General features: G+C 35.1%; 3 protein-coding genes across 4 annotated transcripts in view; 1 reads left to right on the plus strand and 2 right to left on the minus strand.

Moving 5' to 3' along the window:
* The window catches only part of LOC142339087 (RAC-beta serine/threonine-protein kinase-like), a 38324-nt gene extending 29557 nt beyond the window's left edge, over positions 1–8767 (minus strand). Inside the window, exons 1-3 of one of the 2 annotated variants that reach the window (XM_075388800.1) lie at positions 8745–8767; positions 6115–6590; positions 5638–5811 (exon numbers count right to left, since the gene is read on the minus strand). In XM_075388800.1, coding sequence (XP_075244915.1) covers positions 5638–5781 — 144 coding nt within the window. In that variant the 5' untranslated portion in view covers positions 5782–5811; positions 6115–6590; positions 8745–8767. Of the gene's footprint in view, positions 1–5637; positions 5815–6114; positions 6591–8744 lie in introns of both variants that reach the window. The other variant, XM_075388801.1, reaches the window with a different exon arrangement.
* LOC142339695 (uncharacterized) overlaps positions 1–25189 on the plus strand; it is a 424533-nt gene that overhangs the window by 242908 nt on the left and 156436 nt on the right. The gene's annotated exons all lie outside the window — the stretch shown is intronic.
* Positions 15811–25189, minus strand: part of LOC142339090 (transmembrane protein 17B-like) — a 330316-nt gene continuing 320937 nt past the window's right edge. Inside the window, exons 3-6 of the mRNA XM_075388806.1 lie at positions 21496–21656; positions 19996–20181; positions 19392–19580; positions 15811–16256 (exon numbers count right to left, since the gene is read on the minus strand). Of these exons, the coding sequence (XP_075244921.1) occupies positions 16101–16256; positions 19392–19580; positions 19996–20181; positions 21496–21656 (692 nt within the window). The 3' untranslated portion in view covers positions 15811–16100. The remainder of the gene's footprint in view (positions 16257–19391; positions 19581–19995; positions 20182–21495; positions 21657–25189) is intronic.

Consider the following 25189-nt stretch of genomic DNA (forward strand, 5'->3'; position numbering starts at 1 on the left):
AGAGGACAAACTACAAAAATATAGCTGTAAGACTCTAGAATCAATCGACTCGAAGCCAGAAATAAACTATAATACAGCCATCTATCTACTTAAACAAACTACGAATCTCATTATAGTAGTTGACTCGAAAAAAAGGAGGCAAAAAAGTAAAGGGGAGACAAAATACAAAAAAAAGAAAACCATTCAACTTTTTTCAAGAATTCTCTACAAGTCCGGATACAAGTTAAAAAACAATATCAATATATCTACCTATGTTTTTATAAATATACCGAAAAATTCAAGTAAATGAATGGAACAAAATATTCAAAATCACACAATAAATTATGCACAATATAACGTGCAGTACAGTTTATTTTTTTTGAAAACTAACCACCGCGTATTGTCAGAAAAACCAACAAAATTCATAATGACAGTTAAAACCGAGGTACGGAAATACTAACAGTTCCAAAATTATTTTTTCTGGAAAGATCCTTCAGCAATCATTCAAAATTCAAGAAACTTTAATAACTTTACTGAAACAAAAGCTCTTAATTAACTATTGAACAACAAAAAAAAACGATCAATTTATTTAACAAGTTTCGGTAAAAAAATAACTCAAATTAATCCAATCAAATGAAGAAGTAGCCACAGCTACTAGCAAGACAAATTAAACCAAACCCAAGTCAAGAAGGATACAAAAATTGTTACAAGAGTCCAGAATTCTAATATTTGCTTTGACTGGTCAGAAAAGATTCCACGCGTGCACATGCTAGTAAATATAAATGAGAAAAATCAATTTCATAAAAAGGTTGAAAAACATCTCTGAAACCATGTGAGCAAAAATTCGTTCACTTAGCAACGTTTTTTTCACACCTACTCATTTAGATCTCTCTCAGAACTATGTAGGCAAAAAAACTACTCTTTGTTTTTGGATCGTTGCTCAGCAGATTGACAAAACAATTTTTTTAATCCATGGCATTGATTTTTACACTGCTTGTGGCAGTTAATAGATTAAAAAACAGAAGATCACAACTCCTCTTCCAGCCGCATAAAAGGTACGAGATCAATATTAGCCTCCCTACAGATTCTTAGCTATTATTGAAAAAAACTTAAAGCTATCAAAGGATGAAATCATCAAAATCACAAGTCCACATTATTTAAATCTGAAAAAAAGAAGTAAAAGAAGTCTCGAAACGCCAAATTATGGTTGGAATAAACATTGATCGACCAACGTCCGAAGAATTGCTCTCGAACGATTGGCGAACAAATTTAATTTGTTTCGCGCAAATCAAATCAATAAAAAAATCAAAAAATGGAGCGTTAAAAATTCAGTCGATAAGTGAAATCGCACGAATGATCTAGAAGAAAAGTAAACCACACAATTAAAAATACACGTTCACAAAATTATTTCAAACCGCATTAGACAGCAATCAGAGAACTCTTAGCTTTTTCCTAAGCTTATAGATTAAAAGCCCGGCTGGGGTTTTAATCCATCCAAAAACAGCCCGAGAACTCATGGTAACACCTCGAGAACTTGTCAGGAAACTCAAACAAGTGACGTTTGATATGCCAACTAACAAAGCCTTGACAAAAAACAACGCAAAAATCAAAACCGATCTGACAGAATTCCAGAAAACAGCAGCGACAGCTTCCCAAACATCCAATCTCGAAGAAAATGAAACAATAAGACCGAAGAAAAAATGTTTGCCCTCAAATAACCGTCTTTTAGATTGACATAAACTCAGTTGACCCTATCTTCAATAAAAGTGAGCAAAAAATTAATTTGAGGGTGAGGAAAATCATTTTTGAGACAGACTAGACTGAAGTCACGAGTAACCGAAACCTTAACACGCGAATGTACAAAAAAGCGCTTCAATAAGACAAGCGCCATCACAGCTAGCTTGTATCATTCAAAATACAAGCGTATTATTGAATAAGTCACGCATTCAATTCAATCGAAATCCATGAATGAATGAACCGAAAAAATTTGAAGTGAGCGTGAGGCCATTTGGTTGTAACAAAAACATCTTGACAAAATAGAAAACCAAGAGAAGGCCAAAAATAAGCGCGCTATCACAGCTAATAATTACCAGGGCAAATCACTTCAGACGCTAGAAATATCCGAAGTTGTCAATCAAAGTAAAATAGCCGGCATATTGCAGGAAAAAAGCCGCGATAGACGCTTGTGGCCTTCCATGAATTGAAACAACTAAAGGAATAAGATAGACAGATCGACCACCAGGCCTTTAAAAGACCACTAGACTTTTTGGGTTAGATTCGGACTGTTAATTTTATGAGACATACGATCTATAAGGAAAAAAATCTAAAAGCTTTCTCAAAATTGATATTAAAAATCAAAAACTCAAGACAAATAATTACGGCTCAATAATTAGGGCATAAAAGTTTGGCACTACTTAGATCCGCTTTATTGATCTTTAACTAGTAAATAATCATTAAATTTAAAGTTCCATAATAGAGTTCAGAAGTCATTTTTTAGTGAGTTAAGTCACGCAATTGACCTAAAGGCAGAAATGACATCACGCACACAAAATTGAAATGCAAAGCAGTAGAAGTCACCGAAGTCGTTGAAAAAGTAAATTCCAAGAAGTCAGGTCGCAAGAAGCATCGATGGAGACGACGAATTAAAAAAAAACACGATGTCCCCAATAATAGCCGCTATCGCGTCCCGGCTATTAATAAAAAACAAGCTTATAAAAACACTCATGATTTAAGTGACCAATTAGTATAAATTTTATTTTGGCCAGTTCGACCAAAGACCAACAAAATTGAAGATACAAGGCCCTAATTAAGTTTTGCTCAGTCTGATTTCTTACCAGCTGATGGCACCATAAGTCGAATAGTTAACAAAATTTTGCAAACTTGCATAAGATGGGTTTTCGTTTTTGAGGCAACGCTTATATTACTACTGTTCTAGAGATTTTCGCTGATTATTCTAGTCCTCAACAGCTTTTTTTTGTCAATTGAGCTTTTTTTAGGTCATTGACCAGTAACTTTATAGTTAAGAGTTTTCCAGTTCTTTTGTACTCGTTTATAATCCAGTTTGGGAGTTAGGGAGTGTGTTCTCTTTTGGTTGTCTAAATGATGGTTGGGTTCATTTTTCAGTTTCTAAGCGAAGGTCAGTGTTTTCCACTTGAGACAGTTTTCTACCGACAGGATGAAATATTTAGCTTTAAGGTCTCGACTTAACTACATCTTTTTTTCGCCCATAAAATGCTCCAATACTCCATCTTAATTATTTCTCAAAATAAAATTTGTATCCATTGAGTGAACTAACAGTGCAGAAATATAATCGACTAAGGTCGGGCGAATTGCTCTCAAACGACCCGGTGGCTTCGTCAGTAGCTAGCCACGGTTTAGTGAAGCTAGATTTAGCTTAATTGAAGTAGCGTAAGTTGAGCGCAGCGGGGGTACAAACGTGGATTGGGGGACTGATGTGGGGGTAGTGGGAACAATTTTTAAGAGCCACCCTCGACACCATAACTATAAGTCTTCAAAAGTTTCTGTGACTCGCATATTTGGATACTAGTGAGCTCAAAGGTTCTAATGCCCACTGGTGCTACCTCTTTATCCCAATTCTGCAGACAAAAAGTCAAATGGTTCAGACGAAAAATCGGTCAAACGAAAAATTGCATAAGCGAAACAAACAGGATTAATATACTTGCTTAAAACTGCTTTTGAGAGCAATTAACAATTAGCTTGTTAAGTCATTTACGATAAAAAACATTTCTATTATAACTCAGCGTTAACGAGGATAATAGATTATGACATTGCGTCACATAACAGCAGCTGAAAGACAGCATCAACAGAGAGAGAGAGAGAGAGAGAGAGAGAGAGAGAGAAAGATAGTGACAGAGATAAAACGTGAACGAGAAAGAGAAGGAAAGAAACCCTAACCGACAAGAGAGAAAAAAAAACTGGGAAAAATTTCCATGATGGGATTCGACTCTACAACTTCTAGTTTTCTAGCCTTGTTAATAAAAAAAAGAACTGAAAAAATCAAAATTTAACAGAAAAACTTCCAGATTTCGCAGAGGGAAAATTTCAAAACCATTTTGGTTCTGGAGTTCTGTCAAGTAACCAATCTGCAAGACAAAAAGCTTCGCTGGCCAGTAATGATCGTTAAACTCCGAAAAGGACAAAACTTTCGAAAACCTGATAATTGTTAATTTCAACAGAATCTTGCTGAAATTTTACATCATGATAACTTCAATACCAATTAATTGTCTCAGAAAACCATCCAGTATCCCTGTTTCAAGCTTGAAATAGTTTCACTGGCTCAAAAAGATCCATAAACTTGGAAAAATATTTTTCCGAAAAATTAAAAAAATTTAATTCCATCCAAAAATTACTAAAACCGAGCTCTAGCAATTATGCAGCAGCTTATTATCAAACCTTGGAGAAGCTCCCAGGGACTCTGGGACCGGAAAAAATTCAAAGACCCAAAAAAACTTTAAATAACTGCACATATTTTTTAAAATGCTGAAGTTCGTGATATTAAAATCTTGAGGAACATTCCATTACATCTAAAACACAAACATATTATCAAACCCTAGAAGAGGTTCTGTAGCTCTTGAGGCTGGAGAAACCCACAAAATGATTTTCAAAAAACTTGAAAATAAAGTTTTATCGCAAAATTCCCAAGATGTGTGATACTAAAAAATTCCATGGTCACTAAAGAGGTTTTCTGGACCCTGGGTCTGAAAAATCCTGAAAAAGACAAATATCGAAAAAAATTGCAAGTTTGTCAAAAAAATGCTAAAATTTGTGATGTTGAGATGTTTAAAACCATTCCATTACCTTAAAACCATTCCATTACCACAAGAAACAATGCTGTAGCCTATTATCAAAACCTAGAGGAGGTTCCTTGATACCTAGGGCTGATAAAACTTAAAACATGTCAAAAATTTTCAAAAAGCTTGAAAAAGTTGGTCAAATTAGTACAAATTGTTTTTAGCGAGCAGTTTTTCGTCAGTGGCTAGACACGGAGAGGGGGAGGGGCACCGGGGGGCTGTTGGGGGAAGGTAGGGCAACAGTAGGGTGCAGGGTAACAGCACGCGGGGGTGAGGGCAATAGTGTGGGGAGGGGGTGGGTCAACAGTGGAGGGCTCTTCAACCTCTAGGAACCGCCCTTCTCATCATAAGTATAAGTCACCTAAATAGTTTGAGCTGAAACAGAGCTGAGAGGCTCTAAGAGCACTTAATGCCCGCTGGGCGCTACCTGTTTATTCCGTTTTTGAGAACGAAAAGTCAAATGGGTCAGACGAAAAATCGGTCAAGCGAAAAATCGCATAAAAAAGACCGACAGGACTAATATAATTGCTACAAACATCGTTTAAGAGCAATTAGTAATGTAAATAACTCAAGATGAGAGCGTTTAGAACTGCTTTCATTAGTGATATCGGGCACGGAATTTCGAAGTGCATATATGGTTTTTTATCCCATCGTCCATTTTTTAAGATGTTATATTTTTTAAAGTTCTTATCCAGGTGGACTCCTAGTGAGCGTGCCTCCACCTGGATAAATTGGGTCCTCAGTAAAATCAGAGTTAAGGTAGCGCCATAAGCCTTAAAAAGAAGTGAAGACGGTCATCTAATTTTTACTGACAGAAATAGCCTCGCTCACAGTGTGAATAAGTTACCTTATATCCAAACATGATTCCGCTGCTGTATAGCACCATATATCTGCTCCTCCAGTTCTTGATATATTCTCCTCTCTTTAGCAGTCGGCCCTCCTTCACCACAGAGCCCAAAGAAGACCATTTCTCCAAAGAACCCCGAGACATCACCACTTCAAATAGGAAGGATGCCTTTCACTGCTCAAAGAACCATTTGGAAATGTTTCCTTTCCATCAATGATCATAATTTATCATATCTGTGCGATATTTTACTGTATTGTCCTCTAGTATGTTACCTGCCCCTCCCCCTGTGAGATACATACATTTCAAATAGCAAATTATTAAAGCACGTACGTCTGGTGGTCTCTAACAGTTAGAAAAAGCTGACGAATTGGGGAGGAGGGGCAAAAGCGGATAATATCCTCAATTGTTACAATTTTCTAAAGGTACGAAAGTCAGTCATTATTGATTCTGACAAAAAGCAAAGGAAACAATTCCAACAGCTTAAAGAGTTCCTGATGACTCCGTCTGAGAAGAGGACGATAAATTCGTGAAATCCTCAAAATGACCAAAAGAACAGCTGGGGAACGTTGCTCAGACTTCAATACAGCTGCTATTTGTTTCCAATTCTATCAAATAATGCTAAATAAACAATTTTGTTTCTCAGGTAACACCGTTAGTTAGTCTACAGAGCCAAGAAATGCACTAAAATAATCATTCATCACTCTTAATCGAAGCTGTGCTGGTTTGACAAAGGAATCCACTTTCAAAGTTTCTTCTCTTGTAATTCTTTCTGAGTAATACAAATTCGTGACGTAACAACACTAAGAGGACAAAACGTGACCAATTAGTCAGCAAATCTGTTCAGCTTCTGATGATTGTGCTTCATTTAGTGGTCTCATTTCAACTTCTTCGCCAATCAAACTCTCCGCTCGTGTACAATAAATAACGTATATATCTGCATCATACACATCTATCTGAAACAAGGTACATTTCTTACGACACCTTGAATCCATTTATTTCGGATTACTTTGTTCACTAAATTGCCTAACAAACAGCTTAGGTGAGTCAAATTCATAGTTTGAATGCTAAACTACGGTAACAGAATTTCATACTGCTTTGACCCATAAGATCAGAAAATGATAGATGGTATCAAATAATGCAGCCGATAATCTCTAGAAACGTTTGACCAATTTATCACTTTAAAAATGGTATCAAGCACAGAGCCTATTCAGTCATGGGGGTAAAAAATGAGCTAGTATGAAAAAGAAACATGATGCATTTAATGAAACATGATGAGTTTAATTATTTCAAGTGTCTGTTTTTCCGCTGACTCATAGCGAAACTTGACTTAGGCCGCAGTCAACTACTCACATAAAAAGTGAATATCTAATTTTATATCGAAAAACTCACGGAAAAAAATAGCCAAATCAGAAATTATAATTCTTTTTCGGAAACTTTCACATCTAGAGTCTCAAAAGCAATTATTCGTAATAGATCACACGCTAACACTTCTGTTCTGTTCATAGTCATTGACCTACATGATACACAAAACACCAAAAACATGATCAACAAAATCTGACGAAAAAATCAATTTCTTCCTCAAAAACTTCTCAATGAGTTGAGACTTACGAAGAATTACTGTATAGAAAAATCCTTTGACATAGTTCATTTTGCTCAACAATTATTCTGAGGAGGCACATTGAAAAAGTCATGATCTTTGCTCAAGCATCGACTACCCAAGCCACAAAAAAACTAACCGACAATAAAACCCATTAATATTTCAGTTACTAAAAGGCTAATAAAGCCACTAGAAACACTAACGACAACCACAAGCACAAAATCAACACTCCCCGACTGTTTAAATTTAAGAATTCAAAACAACAGAAAAGGCTTCTGTATGGTCAAAAAGCCAACATAACTCAAAATGGAATTGCGGCTTAATATAGGCGTAAAATGGTCAAAAATGCTCCAAATTATTCAGTTATTTTTTAATCAATGCGAGAACAACCACTCAGCTGAAAAAATTAAAACTAAAAAATGATTTGAAGAAAACGCAAGAAATCAAAATTTTCGCTCGCACAGCGAAAATTCTTTTACACCGATTTCTCTCCCTATCTCTTGAAAAAATTAAAACAAAACCACTCTCTTCGCTAAATTCTTCAATTTTGATCAGAAAAGAAATCAAAGCTTTTTCACGTGCATTAAAAGAATACAACGCCTAAACAATAAACCAGTGTGTAGTTCATCGTGCCTAATATATAATTCCTGCAAAAAGTGAAACATGCTACATAGCCCACAAATAAAATTTAAAAAAGCCCTACAGCATTATTCGGAAATATATGGAAGCCAAATAAACGTTTCTCAAAAACCTGTAATTGAACTTTTTCATGTGAGAAAAGGGGTGAGATGGCATTGCAAACAAGCAGTTTCTTACGAGAAATAACGATCACAATAAAAAACATAACCAATTAACGCCGAGCGAATCGCTCTCAAAGGACAGGCCCGCGGTTGGTTCCGTCAGCAGCTAGTTAGACGAGTAGAACTTCCCAGTGGCTTAATGCCATCGGAATTTTAACTGTTTATAGCAATTTTTTGTATGAAAAGTTAAATGGTGAGACAGAAAAATCATCACACAAAATGCTGATAGTATGAAAAATTGCAAAAAAAACCAGCAGGACTAATATAAATGTTTCAAACTTCGTTTGAGAGCAGTTGATAATACAATAATATTCCGGTAATAAACTAACAAATGATATAAACAATAGCTAAATTGAATAGAATCTGAAACTTTGTTATAAAACCTACAATTGAACCTATATACGAGCAGCTTGACACTTCAAGGCAAGCTTATCCTGACTTTAAGCTGCGTTTATCAGGACAATCGACACAAATATGCCGACCAAAAGAAATATGGTGAGCAAAAAAAAACTTTCCGTTGTTCTCTCCATCTAGCCTTTTCTCACCACCCACCCAGTTATCTAGCATACGCCATTATCTAATAAACTGTTAACTGGTAACCATTTAGCACGTGCGCGATTGACGACGCAAACAATATTCACCCACTAAGCTGGGTGCACAAAGGAAAAAAATTAAATTTTTTAAATCATATTAAAATGTCGGGTATTTACCATTGGTCCAATTTTAACCTTGGGGGTTAAAATGGGAGTAATTAATCCTTGATCAGTGAATCCCTCGTTAAATTTTAGTCATACGAACTGTAAAATCAAGCGCGAAAAATTCGTTGAAAGTCCAATTGTTCACATGAAGTATGAATGAAACAAAAATTGAATGAAAACAGAAGATCAACATAACTAAAATGATTGCCGCAAAAAAATGTTTTGACGTCAATTAAAAAGAACAAATCTACAGTTAAACTATTATTACTAATAAATAACGTGTTGAAAAACTGAAACGTAAGCAATAAATGACTACTTTCACAAACTTTTGCGAAACGAAGGAAAGAAAAGCGGCATTGAACAAATCACTGTTTGGTTTATTAACAAATAACGTAATCAGAATCAATCAATATTTGAGTGTTGATGAAAACTGAAACAAGTGAATGCACAATACCAGTAAAAAATATATTAAAACAGAATTCGACGTGGCTGTATATAAAAATGACGCCATCATAAATGAAGCAGTGTAACAACCCCCTCTGCTACGAGCAAACGAATGCAGACTATCAATAATTGAGTAAAGAATGTTGCATCAACTGCGCTGGGTTTATTTTATTTCCGAAATTTGTCTGGCATTTCAACGAGCAGGAAAAATATTCCGAATTGCATCCGGAAAATTATGAGACAAAGTTGTTCCAGTATGTCATTAATATAAGCTGCACATGTACAACTATTTTTAGCCATCTCATTTTGTGGTCAAATTCTTTCGGCATTAAGCAGCATAAAAGTTCACCTGAAAAACAAACAGTTTTCAATATTCCCATAAAATTAGCACCTCACTCGAGAAATTAAAATTAACATTTTGGTGTTCCTCAATAGGAACATGGAAATAGAACAATGCTTGCATTTATGCAATTCGAAAGGTCGAAAAGACTGAGGTACTAAAGTCTACAGGCCGTTAAAAGCAATTTTCAAAACAAAAATACTTTTTTGCCTTCTAGTGTTTAAAAAATTGTCTCAACAAAAAAGTACATCCTAACTGAAACTTGCGGCGTATTTGAAAATATACCAGATGCAATGTGGCTAAAAAATCAGGAAAGAAAAACTCACTATATTCTTTGAAAAAGAAAGCCATTAAAACGAATACTTATCTAATAATACCTTCGAGTCCTAAGAACTTAGCATAAAAAACACCATCTCGAAACTGAGAAATGCATGCACAAATTTGAAAAAACTAATGGTCGCTAAAACGAACATTAAAAGATCACATGAAACATAAACCGACTAGTGAACAAAATGCTCGAACAACAGGCGGGGCAATTTAAATTAGAGGGCTGTAGCCTAAATAATTATTTATGGGTAAAAAAACCGAAAAAGGAGTGGTTCGACAACCCCAACCCCTGCGACCTGTACAAAACCATTCACCACTTCCCTCACGATCACTTTTGTTTTAGCAACAGGCTCAATTTCTGAATACGAGCAATCTAATTCAGATCGAGGAAAAACAAAAATCAAACGAAGAAAATTACTCAAGCAGTGAAATCGAAAGACGTTCTAGAACAAAATGCTATAGTTAATATAGAAAACTTACTTCGAAGCCCGAAAAACACGCTGGAGTAAGCTATATTTAATTGTTGTTTTAGTGCATCATTTTAAGGCAGCTGCAAGCGCATAGCATCCTTTCAATCATCATGACACATTAAAACAAAATCTAGAAATTATCGGAGCCAAACAAGGTTTCAAAACGTTTGTTGCTTTTTTAAGCTTCTTTCGGACAGTAACTCTCTGAAGTTCATTGACAAGAATTTTTCAGCATTTTGGTCGCAGTTCTACTTCTGCTCACTATATCCATCAGTCAAAAGACTTTGTTATACTATTAATTCAGAAATCAGTTATTTATAGTTACCATTTGGTAATTTTTCGCAGCTAAACTTACACATTTCTTTAAATGTCGATCAGGTAGCTTTTCAATAACTCTGATGGGTTTCCGATGGGGTTGGAAGCAGAAATACCTTCGAAAAACACGAAGGAACAAGTTTTAAAACTTGATGATTTAGAGGACACCAATTTAAGGATCACTGAAAGAGTGACCGCTCAATTAGTAAAACATATCCGGTAAATTGCCGTAAAAGAACCGCTGTTGACGCGCTTGACACCGATCGGGATTGAAACTGAGAAAACAAAGAAATTGAGAGAATTTTGAGAGAAAACAAAGAAATTGAGAGTGTCAATAAGTGTTCTAATTTGGAGTGCAGTTTCAGTTAGATTCTTAAACTACTTAATTCAGCTTCTAAACTGATATCTATTAGGCTTAATGCTAACGTCAGCAAGCAATCACTGTAATAAACTTTGATAATATAATGCACTATGACTGAAGGACCGGGCTTTATCGGTTTATCCCGCTTCTCTTGATCTTGCTCTTGGCCGTATTCCTTACATTGCGTAACTCAATGACTGAAAAAAATTGAAACCAATCAGTTCAAACAGTGAGTGAGGCAAGTCACAAGTTAAACGTCAAAATCGTGACTTACAAGTGATGACTTACAAGTCAACGAATTTCCATTGACTAAACAAAAAACGACCTAAAATGGACCATAAATGGATTACGAGAACAATCCGATATCAAATATAAAAAAGAGCATTCCAAACACCGTTTTTTCACTGTAAAATTAAAGTGAAAACATTCATGGCACAAAACTCCTCGCTTTTACGCTCCATTTCCTGTTTCTGCGTGAAAACAACTTCAATTTGACTCCGAAATCGTGAAAATCTGCGAACAGATTTTAAAAACGACAGCGCTCGAATATAAATTAATTTCTTTGAACTATAAAAAAGGAGAGCGCCTAAATGGCTGTTGACAAGCTGACGGTGGCTGTTTTAATACATTTTATATTTTTACAGCTATTATTAAAAATTAAATCAAAATCTTCATATATAATAAAAGGGTAGAATAATAGCTAATAGGTTCATTGACAAATGTCTTGAAAACTTTGCTCGTATTACTTCTACTGCTCACTGAATCCACCATTTTTATTTAGTCTACAATTAGTGTGGAAGATTGAGTTTTCATCCGTATTTTTCCATATTAGCAAAGCATACACTGACTAGCGTCGGAAGAAGTGCTCTCAAACAACTGGCGAGGCAAACAATTTAGAAGGGGCATAGGCGAGAGAAACTTTTATGATGCAAAAACTTCTGATGAGTTTATGACTTTAACCACTAGGCTACACGGTCTATGCACGGACATCTCGAGAAGTCACTCGAGAAGGGATATCGAAAGTCACTCGCGAAGGGATATCGAAAGAAAAAAAACGGTCAATCAAAAAATTTGGATAAAAAAGACACGTTTATAATAATTGCTCCAAACTTTGTTGAAAAGATATTATGAACACAAAACCGAACTACAAAAAAAACCAAGAAAACAAATTAACCAAGAAAAACAGAACCATCATTTGAATTTAATCAACTTATTTGAAAACAGAAGCGCAACCGATAAATAGCCATATACAGCTGCGAAATAGACTTGAGCATCGCAAAAACTATACAAATAAAAATGGCTTCGATGAAGTAATCGATACTGCCTAACAAAACTAGGACTTTAGGCAAAACAAATAAAGCAAATAATTTTTGGCAAAAAACATGCGGCTCCTTGAAAATCATTCCAATGAAGCCTTATTTTTTATTAAGTTCCTTATAGATGAGTATATTTAACGTTAAAAGAAAATAGAATTGCTAAACTGCAGAAGTCATTGTATCGAGTGAAGTAAGTCAAAAAAATCAAAACAAACTCACAAAAGTCGGACGAATTGGTTGACTTATTTGTTTCTCTAACTTTGCTCTATGTATGCAAGCCGTAATATGCTCAAAAGCATGTTAAACTTTCACAAACTGAAAACTAGGAAACTGGCAAAACCAATAGTATATTTGCAGACTTTTTACATTGTATTTCTTAAACAAAAACGCCTCACATCATAAAAATTGCGACCAATTGATTACTAAAACTGCATGAGAGCAATATATATTAAGTCGACTCACATAAACCGAATAACGACGGATAAACTGCTCTCAATCGACAGGCGAGTCAATTAAAATTATAGGGCGCGTAAGATAGAACTGTTTCATGAGTGTTAAAAAATGGACCCCACAGGGATTCGAACAACAGACCTTCAGGATGTTGGTGCGACATCTCAACCACTCAGATTCAGTTCCTTTGGTTCACTCATAATTGCCTTTTTATTAGAAACAATCTTTAATTCAGAATGAGAGCAACTTGAAACACTAAAATTGAAGCACTCAAGCGTGAAAAAATCACTGAAAGAATGTTCTAGTACAAAAGCGCAAAAATGGTCAAGCGAAATTTTACAGGAAAAGAGACTGACACGTCCCCCATAATTGCCTCAAAATTCGTTCGAGAGCGATTAAACAAGCAAAACATAGCTGGCAGATTGCCAGAAAATAGCCGCAATAGCTTCGTAGATCTGCAGTCTCAAAAAAAATTAAAACAAAAAAAGAAATTTATTCTTGTCATTGCTGAGATGTTCAATTTTGATTAACAATCTAAATACCTTATTGCTGTTTCTATTAGCAGCTCTTAAATGAGCTTCAATTATAAAGATATACACTCCCTTGACCTTATCTCTTTGAATAAACGTAAAAACAGTCAATTTCAGAGTAAAGAAGTCATTTTTGAGAGTGAGAAAAGTCAAGTGTGACCAAAAACTTGATCACGCGAATGAACAAAACCCACGCCATTAAGAGTGAAAAATGACGTCACGCAAGCAATTCAGTTGAAATTGCATGAGCGAATGAACAAAACGCAGATTTGAAGTGATTGTGACGTCATATGGTCGTAACAAAAATCTTGAAATAAAAAACATAGCAGGACAAGACCCGAAATACAACCCAAAGAATCAAATGAAAAACTTAGAAGTACTCTACCTGGCCAGCCGATCAATCTAACAATGCCAGCCAAAACAAACTCATCTCAAAAAGTTGAGAAACTAGAACAAACAAACTAAACAAAAATATACTCATTGCTAAAACTCTTGAAGCTTTGACCCAGTAAAATTTGATCCCTTTAAATATACCTATTTCAAAAATCTATTCAGAACCAATTTTTGTCTCTGAAATCGGTCCAGTATTTTATCTGCTAGACCTGAAAAAATTTGATTGGCCCTTGAAGATCGATCGACTCAGAAAATGGCAGAAAAATTAGAGAAAATTGAAATCAATTGAAAATTTTAATGAAGTGTTGCTAAAAATTGTGAATTCAGTATCTTCAGAACCATTTCAGTGTCTCTAGAGGATATCCAGTAATCAAACTCCAGGCCTAAAAAATTCATTGGCTCATAAAGATCGATAAACTAGGGAAAGGACAAAAATTCTCAAAAATTTTAAATTTCATAAAACAGAACTTCGTTCTATTAAAACGTTGAAAACAGTTCCATTGTCCCTAGCAACTACGAAGGATACCTGGCTACTGAGGCAAGAAAGACTGACAAGTGTTTTCAAAAAATTCCAAATTTTATCAAAATTTCTTAAATTCGAAATGATAAAATGTTGAAACAATTCCATTGACACTAAGAATTGTACAGTAGGACTGGGTAATAAGTTTTCTGGCCCTTGAGGCTTGACAACAATCAAAAATTGACAAAAGTTTTAGGAAATTTTGAAAAAAAATTGCTGAATTTATCAAAAAATGCAAAAAATTCAAGACATTAAAATGTTGAAAACCATTTTATAGTTGCTAGACACTATGCAGTGCCCTATTACGAAACCTTAAAGGAGATATCCTGAACCCTGAGGCTCGAAAAAGTTGAACCTAAGACTAATCGAACAAAAAAATTGAAAGCCACAAAAAACATGAAAAATTGCACCATTTTGAGTTAAACTAAAAATGAACTTTTAACCTCAAATTAAGGCCATCCCAGCAGCTGCACCACACTAAGCACTTGAAGGACTACTAAAGCCCACTTTGGCACTTTGGGCCTCTATTGAAACTTAATGCCCGCTGGTCTTTACTTGTTGATCCCGTTTTGAAAGATCTAAGTCATTGAAAAATGTGTGAAAACATCTTTATAAAAAAAAGACAGCAACTCCAATTGAATTCAAATTCTTTGAATTGTAAAAAACCAAGAGAAGGCCAATAATAGCCTCAGCTATCGCTTCGCGGCTGTTAAAAAGTAAAGAATGCGAGAAAAATATCTAAAATTTTTTCTTAGCTCTGCTCAGACTTGGTTAAAAATGCTGCCAAACGCACAACTATTGGTCAATATAACTGCGTAAAACCCCTCTGGCTAAAACCAAGTTGTACCTAAAACAAAGAAATGTTAAAAATACTCATGCGAACAATGTCGACACAACATTTCTCGCATCCTTCAGCAGAAAGAATGGACAGAATAACCACTCTTTCCGTTCCTTGTTCACCAGCATTTTTTCAGACTTTTTTCAACCCCCAACAATATTTGCGCCACTGATTTAACAAATTCGCAGCTACGAAAAATTATGTTAGTACCACAATTAGGCCAGGAAAACTTAGCCACCAATTTAATTCGGTGAGAGGTCATCCCTGATCCAAGTACCAGCAGAACGATCTGTTGCCAGCTACTGCTTCCAAAAAAATAATACCAGCGCCCGCAAAAATTCACGAATCGTCAAATCAAAAGTGCTGCTTTTTGTGACCTGTCAAAACAAAATTAGCAAAAAATTAAATGATCTAAAGGCCAGAGTCAGAAATTTCGTTAACAACAGTTCTCAAAAAATCTCAATGGTAGGAGAATGATTAGGTCACCTGAGATCTTCCCAATATATCAACACCACAATTTGTGCGTGGAAACATACAGTAGCGGCTGCTCTTTCTTAACGCCGTTTGTGGAAGTTTCAAGAAGCACGAAATAACAAAGCCATTGAAATAGAATCGAACTTCTATACGAAATGGGACATATAAACTTAAAATAAAAATAAATTTCTTTCTGCGTAATTGCAGCAGAACAGCATTAGGCTTTTCAATTTGCAGTTGTTGTTGTTCACTTGATTAACTTGGCGTGACGGACTTCAAACAGGTGTGAAACAATAAAGACAATGGAATAGAATGTCTTTGTGCGAAATCAACTAATCAATTAATTGTTTTTTTTTAATAACAGAACAAAGTCACTAATTAGATTTAACTGTACAAATAATCATCCAACTAAAACTTGTAAGTAATCTGACAAACCAAGCAAAATCAATTCATTATTCACATATATTCATGTTTATTTACAATTCTAGACTAGTTATGTACACAAATTTTATGAATCGAATCAAAACTCGATACAACCAGAAAGCATTTAAGCAATCATTTGCTAATACAGAGACCACTTCAGCGAACAGCTAAGTGTACACAGGTTCCAATTCGAACGTTCCTCCAGCTCTCGCTGTGTTTCGGAATGTTGCCGAGGTGTGAGGTGCATTTGTGTAAGACTGAGGGTTGTAGTATTCGGGTGATGTAGTTTCATCATAGAACTGTTGCAGTTGGAATTTAAGAACCTAAGAATAATAAAAAATATGTTGCACAAGGAGATATCTTTTTAAAATTGTTTCCCATTTTTGTTGCGGATGTCATCGCAACCACATGAAATCTTAACGATGCAGAATTTAAAGAAGGAAATTTGACTCTTCTCCATTATTAAGAAAATTTATGGATAACCAAACGAAAGCTTGATTAGACAATAATTCTTTAAGTATGTTTCGCAACTCGAGTTTTCCTTAAGAATAGGCAAGATCTACAAATCAATATCGACACACTGAGACCCAGATTGAACCAATAATCTTGGTTTTATTTTCTAATAATTACTATTTTTTTAATTTTACACTTATACGAGGTCTTTGAAATATTTTTCTTTACGATTTCGATTACTAATTGGTATGTACAAAATGAGATTCGTTCCGCGTTCTCGATAAAGCGTTGTTGCAAACCTAACAAATTGTAACAAATATACATGAACAAACTCATGTTAACAAGTATCACAACAGAGTCGATGAAAAAATTTTACAAGTTCCACAGCAATGAAAATATTCCGTTCTGAACTGTACTCTATTGATAGAATGCATTAAAAAGTTAAACACAAAGTACCAAAGAAGCAACGAGTGCCTAGTGCGCACCCTTGCAAACAGTTTTGCGGCTGAACAATCTTTTCAGTTTCAATTTCCGGCTTTTCGAATGAAGTTAACATTTGGTATTCAATTGTTTGTCATTTCAGTTCATGACCACGCGTACCCTGCTATTATAATCGCAAGTGGTAATACCTATTTATTTGAACAACGTGAAAACATACATTTTGCATCACTGCAGACACTTAATTGATAAACTTCTGAACAAAACTTGAAATTTAAAGTCGTAACAAGACTGAACAATGACCATAGACGTACTGGCCAGCAATTTAAGGTTCCTTTTGAAGCTTTGGAACTGCCGGTAGAGTATTTAAAAACAATCAGCATGTGTTGGTTACACCTATAATGAAACCAGCAGTTTATTCACAAGACTAAGCCACAATTTTTAGTTGCTAGCTAAGCAATAATTTTCTTACTTTTCACCTTGCTTAGATTCAAAAAAGAGTACCAAAAACCTTTGAGCACCAGAAAAAAAGGGCAAGAACATTCTATGCAAGGAGGGAAAAATTGAACATGCATTATTATTTAAAAATAATCAGTTAAAAAGCTGCTACATCACTAGACCAAGAGACGCGATAGCCTGTAAATATTTATAAACATTTAAGATCAAAGAATGAATTATAGGGCAAACAAATCACAACATTGGAAAATGGTTGAGAAACGAACCACATAAAATTTCCATCAGCATATATGAGTTGAGTAAACTCATAGCGACCATTACCGACTAATGTCGAACAAATTCTTCTCGAATAACATTGACAGCGGTGCTTCGACCCCGCGGAGGGCGGGAGGAGGTATTAGCGTGGCTATATGTTTACAAGAGGACTTCAAATGATGTGACACCTTATGCATGTCACTAATAATAAGAAAGATGTGGGGCGAAATTAGCTCTTCTTTTAATTTTTAGCAGTTAACTGCCGCCATTTGTGTTCAGCTGCCTAAAAATTTGAATGACAGCAATTTAGAACTCAAGCTCGATAAAAGTCATTTGAAATAACAAGCACAGAATTTGAATTAAAGGACAATTACGACTACAATAACTACAACTTCGTTCGAGAGAACAACTAACTGTCAGTTCAGCAAACTCTTGGTTAAAAATGGGCCTACTAAGCAAAAAACTGCAGGTCTCACAAATCTGTAACAAACAGAGCCGTAAAAGACTAAGAACTGCCCATTCAAAATGGAGGGTAGCGTCCTTTCAACCAACTGCAGGCAAACTACGAGGGAAATTACACAAAGTTTAGCTGAAACAATTTAGAGGACATTTCTCAACAAAACAACAAAAATATAAACACGGCTAATTTGTTAAACTTTTGATAATCGATTTGTTAATCTTTTGATATTGTCTTCAAAATCATTTCTTTACAGACGGTGCAAAACAACTACGTTAACGGGTGCTTAAATTGAAATTATTAGCACTTAAAGTTTATAATTAGTGCGTGCACCTATAAAAATAAGACACTAAAAAACCAGGACAAATCGAAAACCAGGACAAACCATTGACTAGACAAAAAAAAACTAGACCTAGAGTGGACTAATAATGGATTGGGAAAACAATAAGAAAATAAAGCAGAAAAAACCGAAAAAAAAACAGTAAAAATCAAGTTGAAATGCCGCATGTGAACAAAAAACCACCAGCGAGATAGGGAATTTTTTGTGCAAGCACCGTCTTCTCGCTCTGCTTTCAAATCAGAGTGAAAAAATTCTATTAAATTTGAGAGCAATTAATAATCAATTACGGTTGGAAAAATAGCTCAGACAACTGGCGAAGTAACAGAGTTGGTACCTAAGCTTAACAAGGCCAGCTTCATTGGGTGAAGTAGAGAGTTCTAAGCCTCGAAAAAATACCCCTCATACCAAGAACTTACACCATAACTAATTGCCATTGTCTCTGCCAGTTTTACTAAATTTTGTCGGTCAGTCGACAAATCGGTAGAACAAAAATTAGAAGAACATAACTTAAAAACTTCTGACCAGCTTCATCTGAGAGGTATTAAAACTGACCTTGTCACCTTCAATTCATGCTTTCCTGCAAACTCTCTACAAAATGCACTGAGTATATTAGAAAAGCTAAGTTCTACGCAAACCAATGCTTTAATGCCCGGGCAAAAAATTGTATACGGGCAAAAAATTGTATACGGGCAAAAAATTGTATACGGGCAAAAAAAATGTTCCATTTTGAGTATGAACATGATTCAAGAATTTTCTTTGAACTGCTTATATACATAGAGCAAAGGCTCTATTTCAATGTTAGCAAAAAATACGATCAATTTGAAATTTATTTAACATTTCAAATATTTAAGCTAAAACTGACGTATCAGTGTTGTCCAAAAAAATTAAGGGTCAAGTTTCCTATTTAATCACCCGAAAGAAATAATGGCTGCTCCAAAAGTTGTGTGCTTTACATTTTTATCGATAGAACAGAGAACCTTAAAGTTTTTAATTTGACTATTTTTTCAAAAAACTGAAAGTGGGTTATAAAGGTAATCTACTTGTTATAAAAAAACTAACTTGCTGTCTGGACAGGAAGTAGAGAGCAAAGAGGCCAGTGAACACCTGCCAAACTACAAAACAGAGCAGAATAACATTCACAGTGCAGTCGAGAGGCAACAGATCCACACCTGGCACCACCAAAACTATTATTACAAGGGGCAATTGCAGAGTCGTAGTCAATAGCCAGCAACCAGCTAATTCGGGTACCTAAAAAAGCTCAGAAGTTTAGGTAATCCCAATTGTGTTTGTGTTTGTGTGTGTGTCGGAGGGGGGAGGGGTGTGGTCAAACATTTATTCATTATTCTTTGTAGATGAAATTTCAGGGATTTTGATGAAATGGGATGTAGTCATTCAGTACCTACCACTTAATGGAGACCCCATTAACAGATACACTAATTTGGAGCATCAAAAAGATTTCTAGTTCTGTGATCAGTTTCACAAATATAAATTTCTATTCTCAATATTAGTCACAAATTCACAATTATACCACTATTTCATAACATACACATTTCCCATATTTTATATTAGATACACAAAAATAGCCCTAAGTCGGTGTTCGCTGAGATAACTTTCAATAAACCCCAAAAAATAAATGTCTAACACGAGGTTATTTCATAGCTACCTGTTCCTGCAAATTTCCCACATATCCGAGGTAGAGTCTGACAACTTCCAGTACAGTCATGAAGACGAGACAAGAAAGGAGCAGTATCTGGTAGATGGCGGAGAGACGATCGAACTTGAGAGCCAGCATCACCATGTTCGCACAGGTCCAGAAGGGGAAGAAGTAGGCGTTGAAATAAAGGGAGACCTGGAAATAAGACCAGGTTGTACAACTAGAGTTATGGAGCTGCCCATTACATTTTGCAAATACTTAGATATCTTTCTATCTAGCTTTTATTACTACCAGAGTAAAGGTTAAATGATTATTTCATATTTTTAAATATATTACACTATATATCAAACATAGCCGGTAGATTGCCGGAATAGCTGCGAAAGAATAGACCTGCGTGCCATATAATAGAGATAGAAACAGATACAGATCTAAATTGAAAAAAAATCGACGCCGCTCAAAAAACTAGGTAAAAAACATTCAGCGATAAATTAATAACGCTTGTTAAAATTAATTCCACAGAATCCTCTTATTGGGGACCTTTACTGCACATATGAGTTCCTTTGACCTTAAACAAATTCAAATTAAACTTAAGTTTTAAAAAGCAAAAGTCATTTTATTGAGTGAGGTAAGTCACGTTTGATCAAAATCTAATCACTCAAATAACCTAAAAACTTTTGCTAAAGCGAGTGAGAAATGACGTCACGCGCACAAATGCCGTTAGTGAGAGGAAGAAGTCATTCAGAAAATTTGACTTTTTCAGCTTTGCTGTGTGAACAAATGTAAAACGAAAAAAGAGCGTCAGACGACGAAACAAAAAAACATAGCAGGACAAGTCCTGACGTACAATTCAAAGAATTTTCATTGACTAAACAGAAAACTAGACCTAGAACTGACTATGAATGGATTGGGAAAACCATTTAGAGAAAAATCCGATCCAAAAAATAGAAAAGATAGTAAAAATCAAAGTGAAATTGCCGCATGTGAACAAAAAACCACTAGCGAGAAAGCGAAATTTTGTTCAAACACCGTTTTCTCACTCCACTTTAAATTTAGAGGGAAAAAATTTCACGCCGCAAAACCACTCGCTTTTTCGCTCCACTTCCTGTTTCGGCGTGACCAAAATCACTACTCCAATTTGACTTCAAAAATCATGAAAATGTGTGAACAGATCTTAAAAAAAACAGCGCCCCAATACAATTCAAATTCTTTGAATTGTAAAAAACCAAGAGCACCGCAATATAGCTTCGCTCAGCTTACAGCTTCGCAGCTATAAAAATGTTCTATAAAAGGATCTATTCTGTAATCCCCCACCCGTTTTTATAATGTACTTTTTACTTCTATAGTTATTTAAAAAAACCTTAGGAACAAGATTGCTTGCATGGGTTAAGTCACATATTTTTTTCACTGTTATTCCTTAGATTTTGAGACTCATGTTGCACAGTTCTTCGGTTAATTGATGTTTCGTATTTGCCTGTTGCTACGGTGACCACATATGAAAAAAATTGCAACCTGCAGAGGTGTGCTGCTAGCCATTTGCTGACTCATATGAGTGACGTGTTTGTCCATCGGGTCTACTTTGCCATGATATGCAAACATGCTCTGTGTCAACATCACCATCGCCTGCCGAGCACCCTGAGGCATCCCCACTCCACCTCCACCAACTCCCACACCTGCAATTCAATCTCTCCACAGGTGATTACAATTTAACGGAATTAGGACAGCAGACACCTTGCAAAACTTTATTAAAAGAGGATCTATTCTGTATCGACCTCCCTTCTTCCCCCAGTGATTTTTTTTGCCCCAGTTACAAATTATGTGTAGCTGTAGAGCAGGTTAACAATGGAAATAATAGCAAGTAGCACGTGCGTTTGGGGGGATAGATCCCTATAAGTTTAAGTTTCTAAACCATTTATAGTAAACGGATTGCGCTCTAGCAATGATTTAAATAGAACTCTCTTTTAAATAGCTGCCTCCATTCAATAACATGAAACATAAGCATAGAAAGTTATGACTTGAGTAATGCAAGTATGACAAAAACGGTTGAAGAAAATACAATCAAATTGATTGCAGCCTCTGGATCCCCTCAGCAAGAACTTTTAAATTTAACGTTATCCTAATTAATTACTTCAAGACGTTAAATGAAAGCATAATCACTACGAGTAATTTAAAAATAAAGTATTGCGATAAAGTTCCTGGTTAATTTTTTTTTTCAAATATATCAACAGCAGAAATGATATTTAAAGATGCCCAGGAATAGATTTTTCTTTAGCGTGCACTATCTTATGGTACCAGGCCCGCTGTTGGCTTAAGGTCAGTGAAGTTAATTAATATTTATTGAGCACTGATCAAACGTTGATTCTTTTCTTAGTTTTCCTAATCTAAGGACACACTGAAAACAAAATACATGGCAAAAGCTTTGCACGCATGCGCAAAATTTAAAAATCAAAGGCAACCAAAACCACATGATTTAAAATTCTAATAAACTTTTGCACTAACAACTTGGTAAATAAATTCCAAAATCTTGGTATGTACGGATGTCTAATTGAATAGCTTTCTCCCTGAGAAAAGTGTCCTTTTCAAACCAGTCTTGTTTTCAATTATTTGAATTCCCTTCTTCGGCTTCGACTTCTTGTTCCAACCCCCAATGAAACGGGGGTTAGGTACTTTATACAAACCCTACTTTTTCGTGAAGCCAATTTCAGCCAACCAATATTATTTGTGCAGATATACAAAAGCAATCTCAATGAAAAACTCATGGAAATCTGAATTAATTGTTGCAGAGATTTTTTCTAAGTCTTCGTTTCTTGAAGAAAAAATTGCAGACAAAGCTCACACTTTTCTTGTATTTTCACGCAACCAGCGTTTCAAGAAGCGTAACTGTCTTCACTTTTCTGACTTATTCACGCTTCCTATTTACATTCTACGAATACTTTATGTGCATTTTAAAAACGACGTCGTTATTTTCTCAGTCGGCTATTATTGGGCTTCTGAATTTTATTTTTTAATCTAAGAATTTGAACCGCACAGGTGCTGTCTTTTGCGAGAGGCGTTCACAAATTTTAGCTTCCATAAGGAACAAACAGGTAAAAACCCGGTGACCATTAGGTAGAATTAGAGACTCTAAGTAAATTGTCTTTCAAATCCTTTATATGCTGAAAATGCCGCAAAGGCTTAGGTATAAGGTCAATTTTTGTAGTCTTGTGCCCAAAATCATTCTGTTTTTATTTTTTCGCTATTCTCAGTTTTCAGTGAAATAGCTCCAAAATCGACAATGGTCACAGCTCATTGATGCTTTCTACAGGCTATAACCTTTTCAAGCCTGTTTATTGGGTAACACTAAGTTGGTTTTATGGACATAAGTTACAAAACTTTAGCACTTTTTAATTGTTTTGTCAAATTTTCACACTTTATCCAATTTAATTCTACATTTTTGTGTTTTGTCTGGTTCAATCTTACTTTGCAGCTGTTATTTAGCGTAGATCAGAGCACTACAACATTTGTTTTGAAAACCTGAAAAACGAAAAACCAGTGTATTGATTTACCTGACTTTTGATTCGCTTCCTATATTTTAATACTTCTTTCTCAACATACAATTTTTTCGTTATTTCCCATTTCGATCGCAAACCCATGGAATCAACGCTCTGACACCAAAAATTATCTAAAATTTAAATGCTCCTTTATTTTTGTAATGTTCATTTCCTTTTCTGGTCATGAGAGGTTTTCATTGCTATCAATCAATTCCTTCGAATTACATTTCAGGACTTTTCTTGGTTGCTTTAAGTTCGCCAAAAAAAATTGTTTTGCCTTACCACTGTTGCCATTTTCCCGACCTCTTGTGTGAAAACTATTAACATTTCACAAGGCTGGATTTCTGCGCTCAAAACGTTAATGCATCAGTTGCCAAAATATCGAAGAAAGCAAAAGGAGTGATAAACCCATCGAGCCAAGTTTTAGAAGATCGCTTTGCTCTTACTAGTCTTGGTCATGAAGGCTAATGCTTATTGCTTATCCTACTAATTCACATTGCTTATTATTAAGAAACAGGAGAGTGCCTATCTACAGAACTCACTGAAAATAGCGGTCATTTTTTGGTATAACAATCATCTTTTAATTATCATATTCGGGGTCATGGGCTAGTATTTTCTGGCGACCTGTCGGGTATGTTTTAACAGGTATCATGACTAAGACCCCCCCAAAAAAAAACAGGAGAGCGGATTCCGTAGCTTTTTGTTACACGGGCTGTAAAGCAACAGTTCTTTTCGGAAATTTTAATAGTCAAGCGAAGTTTTTGTGCCCAATAAAAACTTAATTCAATAAATTAAGGTTGTAGAAATGAGGACACATTCAATGTACGGTAAAATGTTTTGATGACAAATACACAAAGCATGTAAAAATAACAATTCCCAGTTTTCCCGAAAATCATAGTGATCAAAAAACCTCTGAAAAAACCTAAATGAAATAGCTTTATCATTACAATTAATGCGTATTCTCCGACGAAAATCTCATTTATTTTTAAATAACAGCATCTATTAAAACTTGACGAAAACAGCTACTAAAGGAGTGATGTCTAAGTTTTCTACAGAACTTGAGTAAATGATGAACAAACAATTACATAACTTACTTTCACAAAAAGTGCCTTTGGCGTTCTTTCTAAGCATCTTCACTTAATTATTTCTGTTTTTATTTATCACTTTAATATTATAATTTATTTTATCTACATTTTCAATCATTTATTGTAACAAGGAAGTTTTGTGATGCAATTTGCAGCAAGACAATTCCAGATAGTTTGCAAATTATTTGCAAGCTGTTGTCAAATATTTTTTTAAAACAGGCCCACGTAATCAGTCTGGAAAAAAATCCGATCAAATGAGTATAGAGCTACGCGTCAACCGTGCAGTTATGATTTTGTAGTCTTAACTGAATATAACATCGAGGGCGAAGTTAAGTTCATTTATTAAATTGTATTTCATATAAAGGGTTGGAACATTATGTCATCGATTCTCCTTGACTTTCAATGATAGTTTTCGTGTTTTCTGGCACCGCTACATCGTAATCTCCAATTTTAATAGCAGAAGTACCAATTAATGCATTTCAAAGATAGTACAAAGGTTAATAATAGTACCAATTATAGAAAGGATTAAAATCGAGGTGAAATGATAAAGGGGTGAAATAATCAGGTTGAAATCATATAGGGTAAAAAACA

The sequence above is a fragment of the Convolutriloba macropyga genome, chromosome 5 (genome assembly GCF_964194025.1).
Source record: "Convolutriloba macropyga chromosome 5, txConMacr16.3, whole genome shotgun sequence".
Classification (NCBI taxonomy): Eukaryota; Metazoa; Xenacoelomorpha; order Acoela; family Convolutidae; genus Convolutriloba; species Convolutriloba macropyga.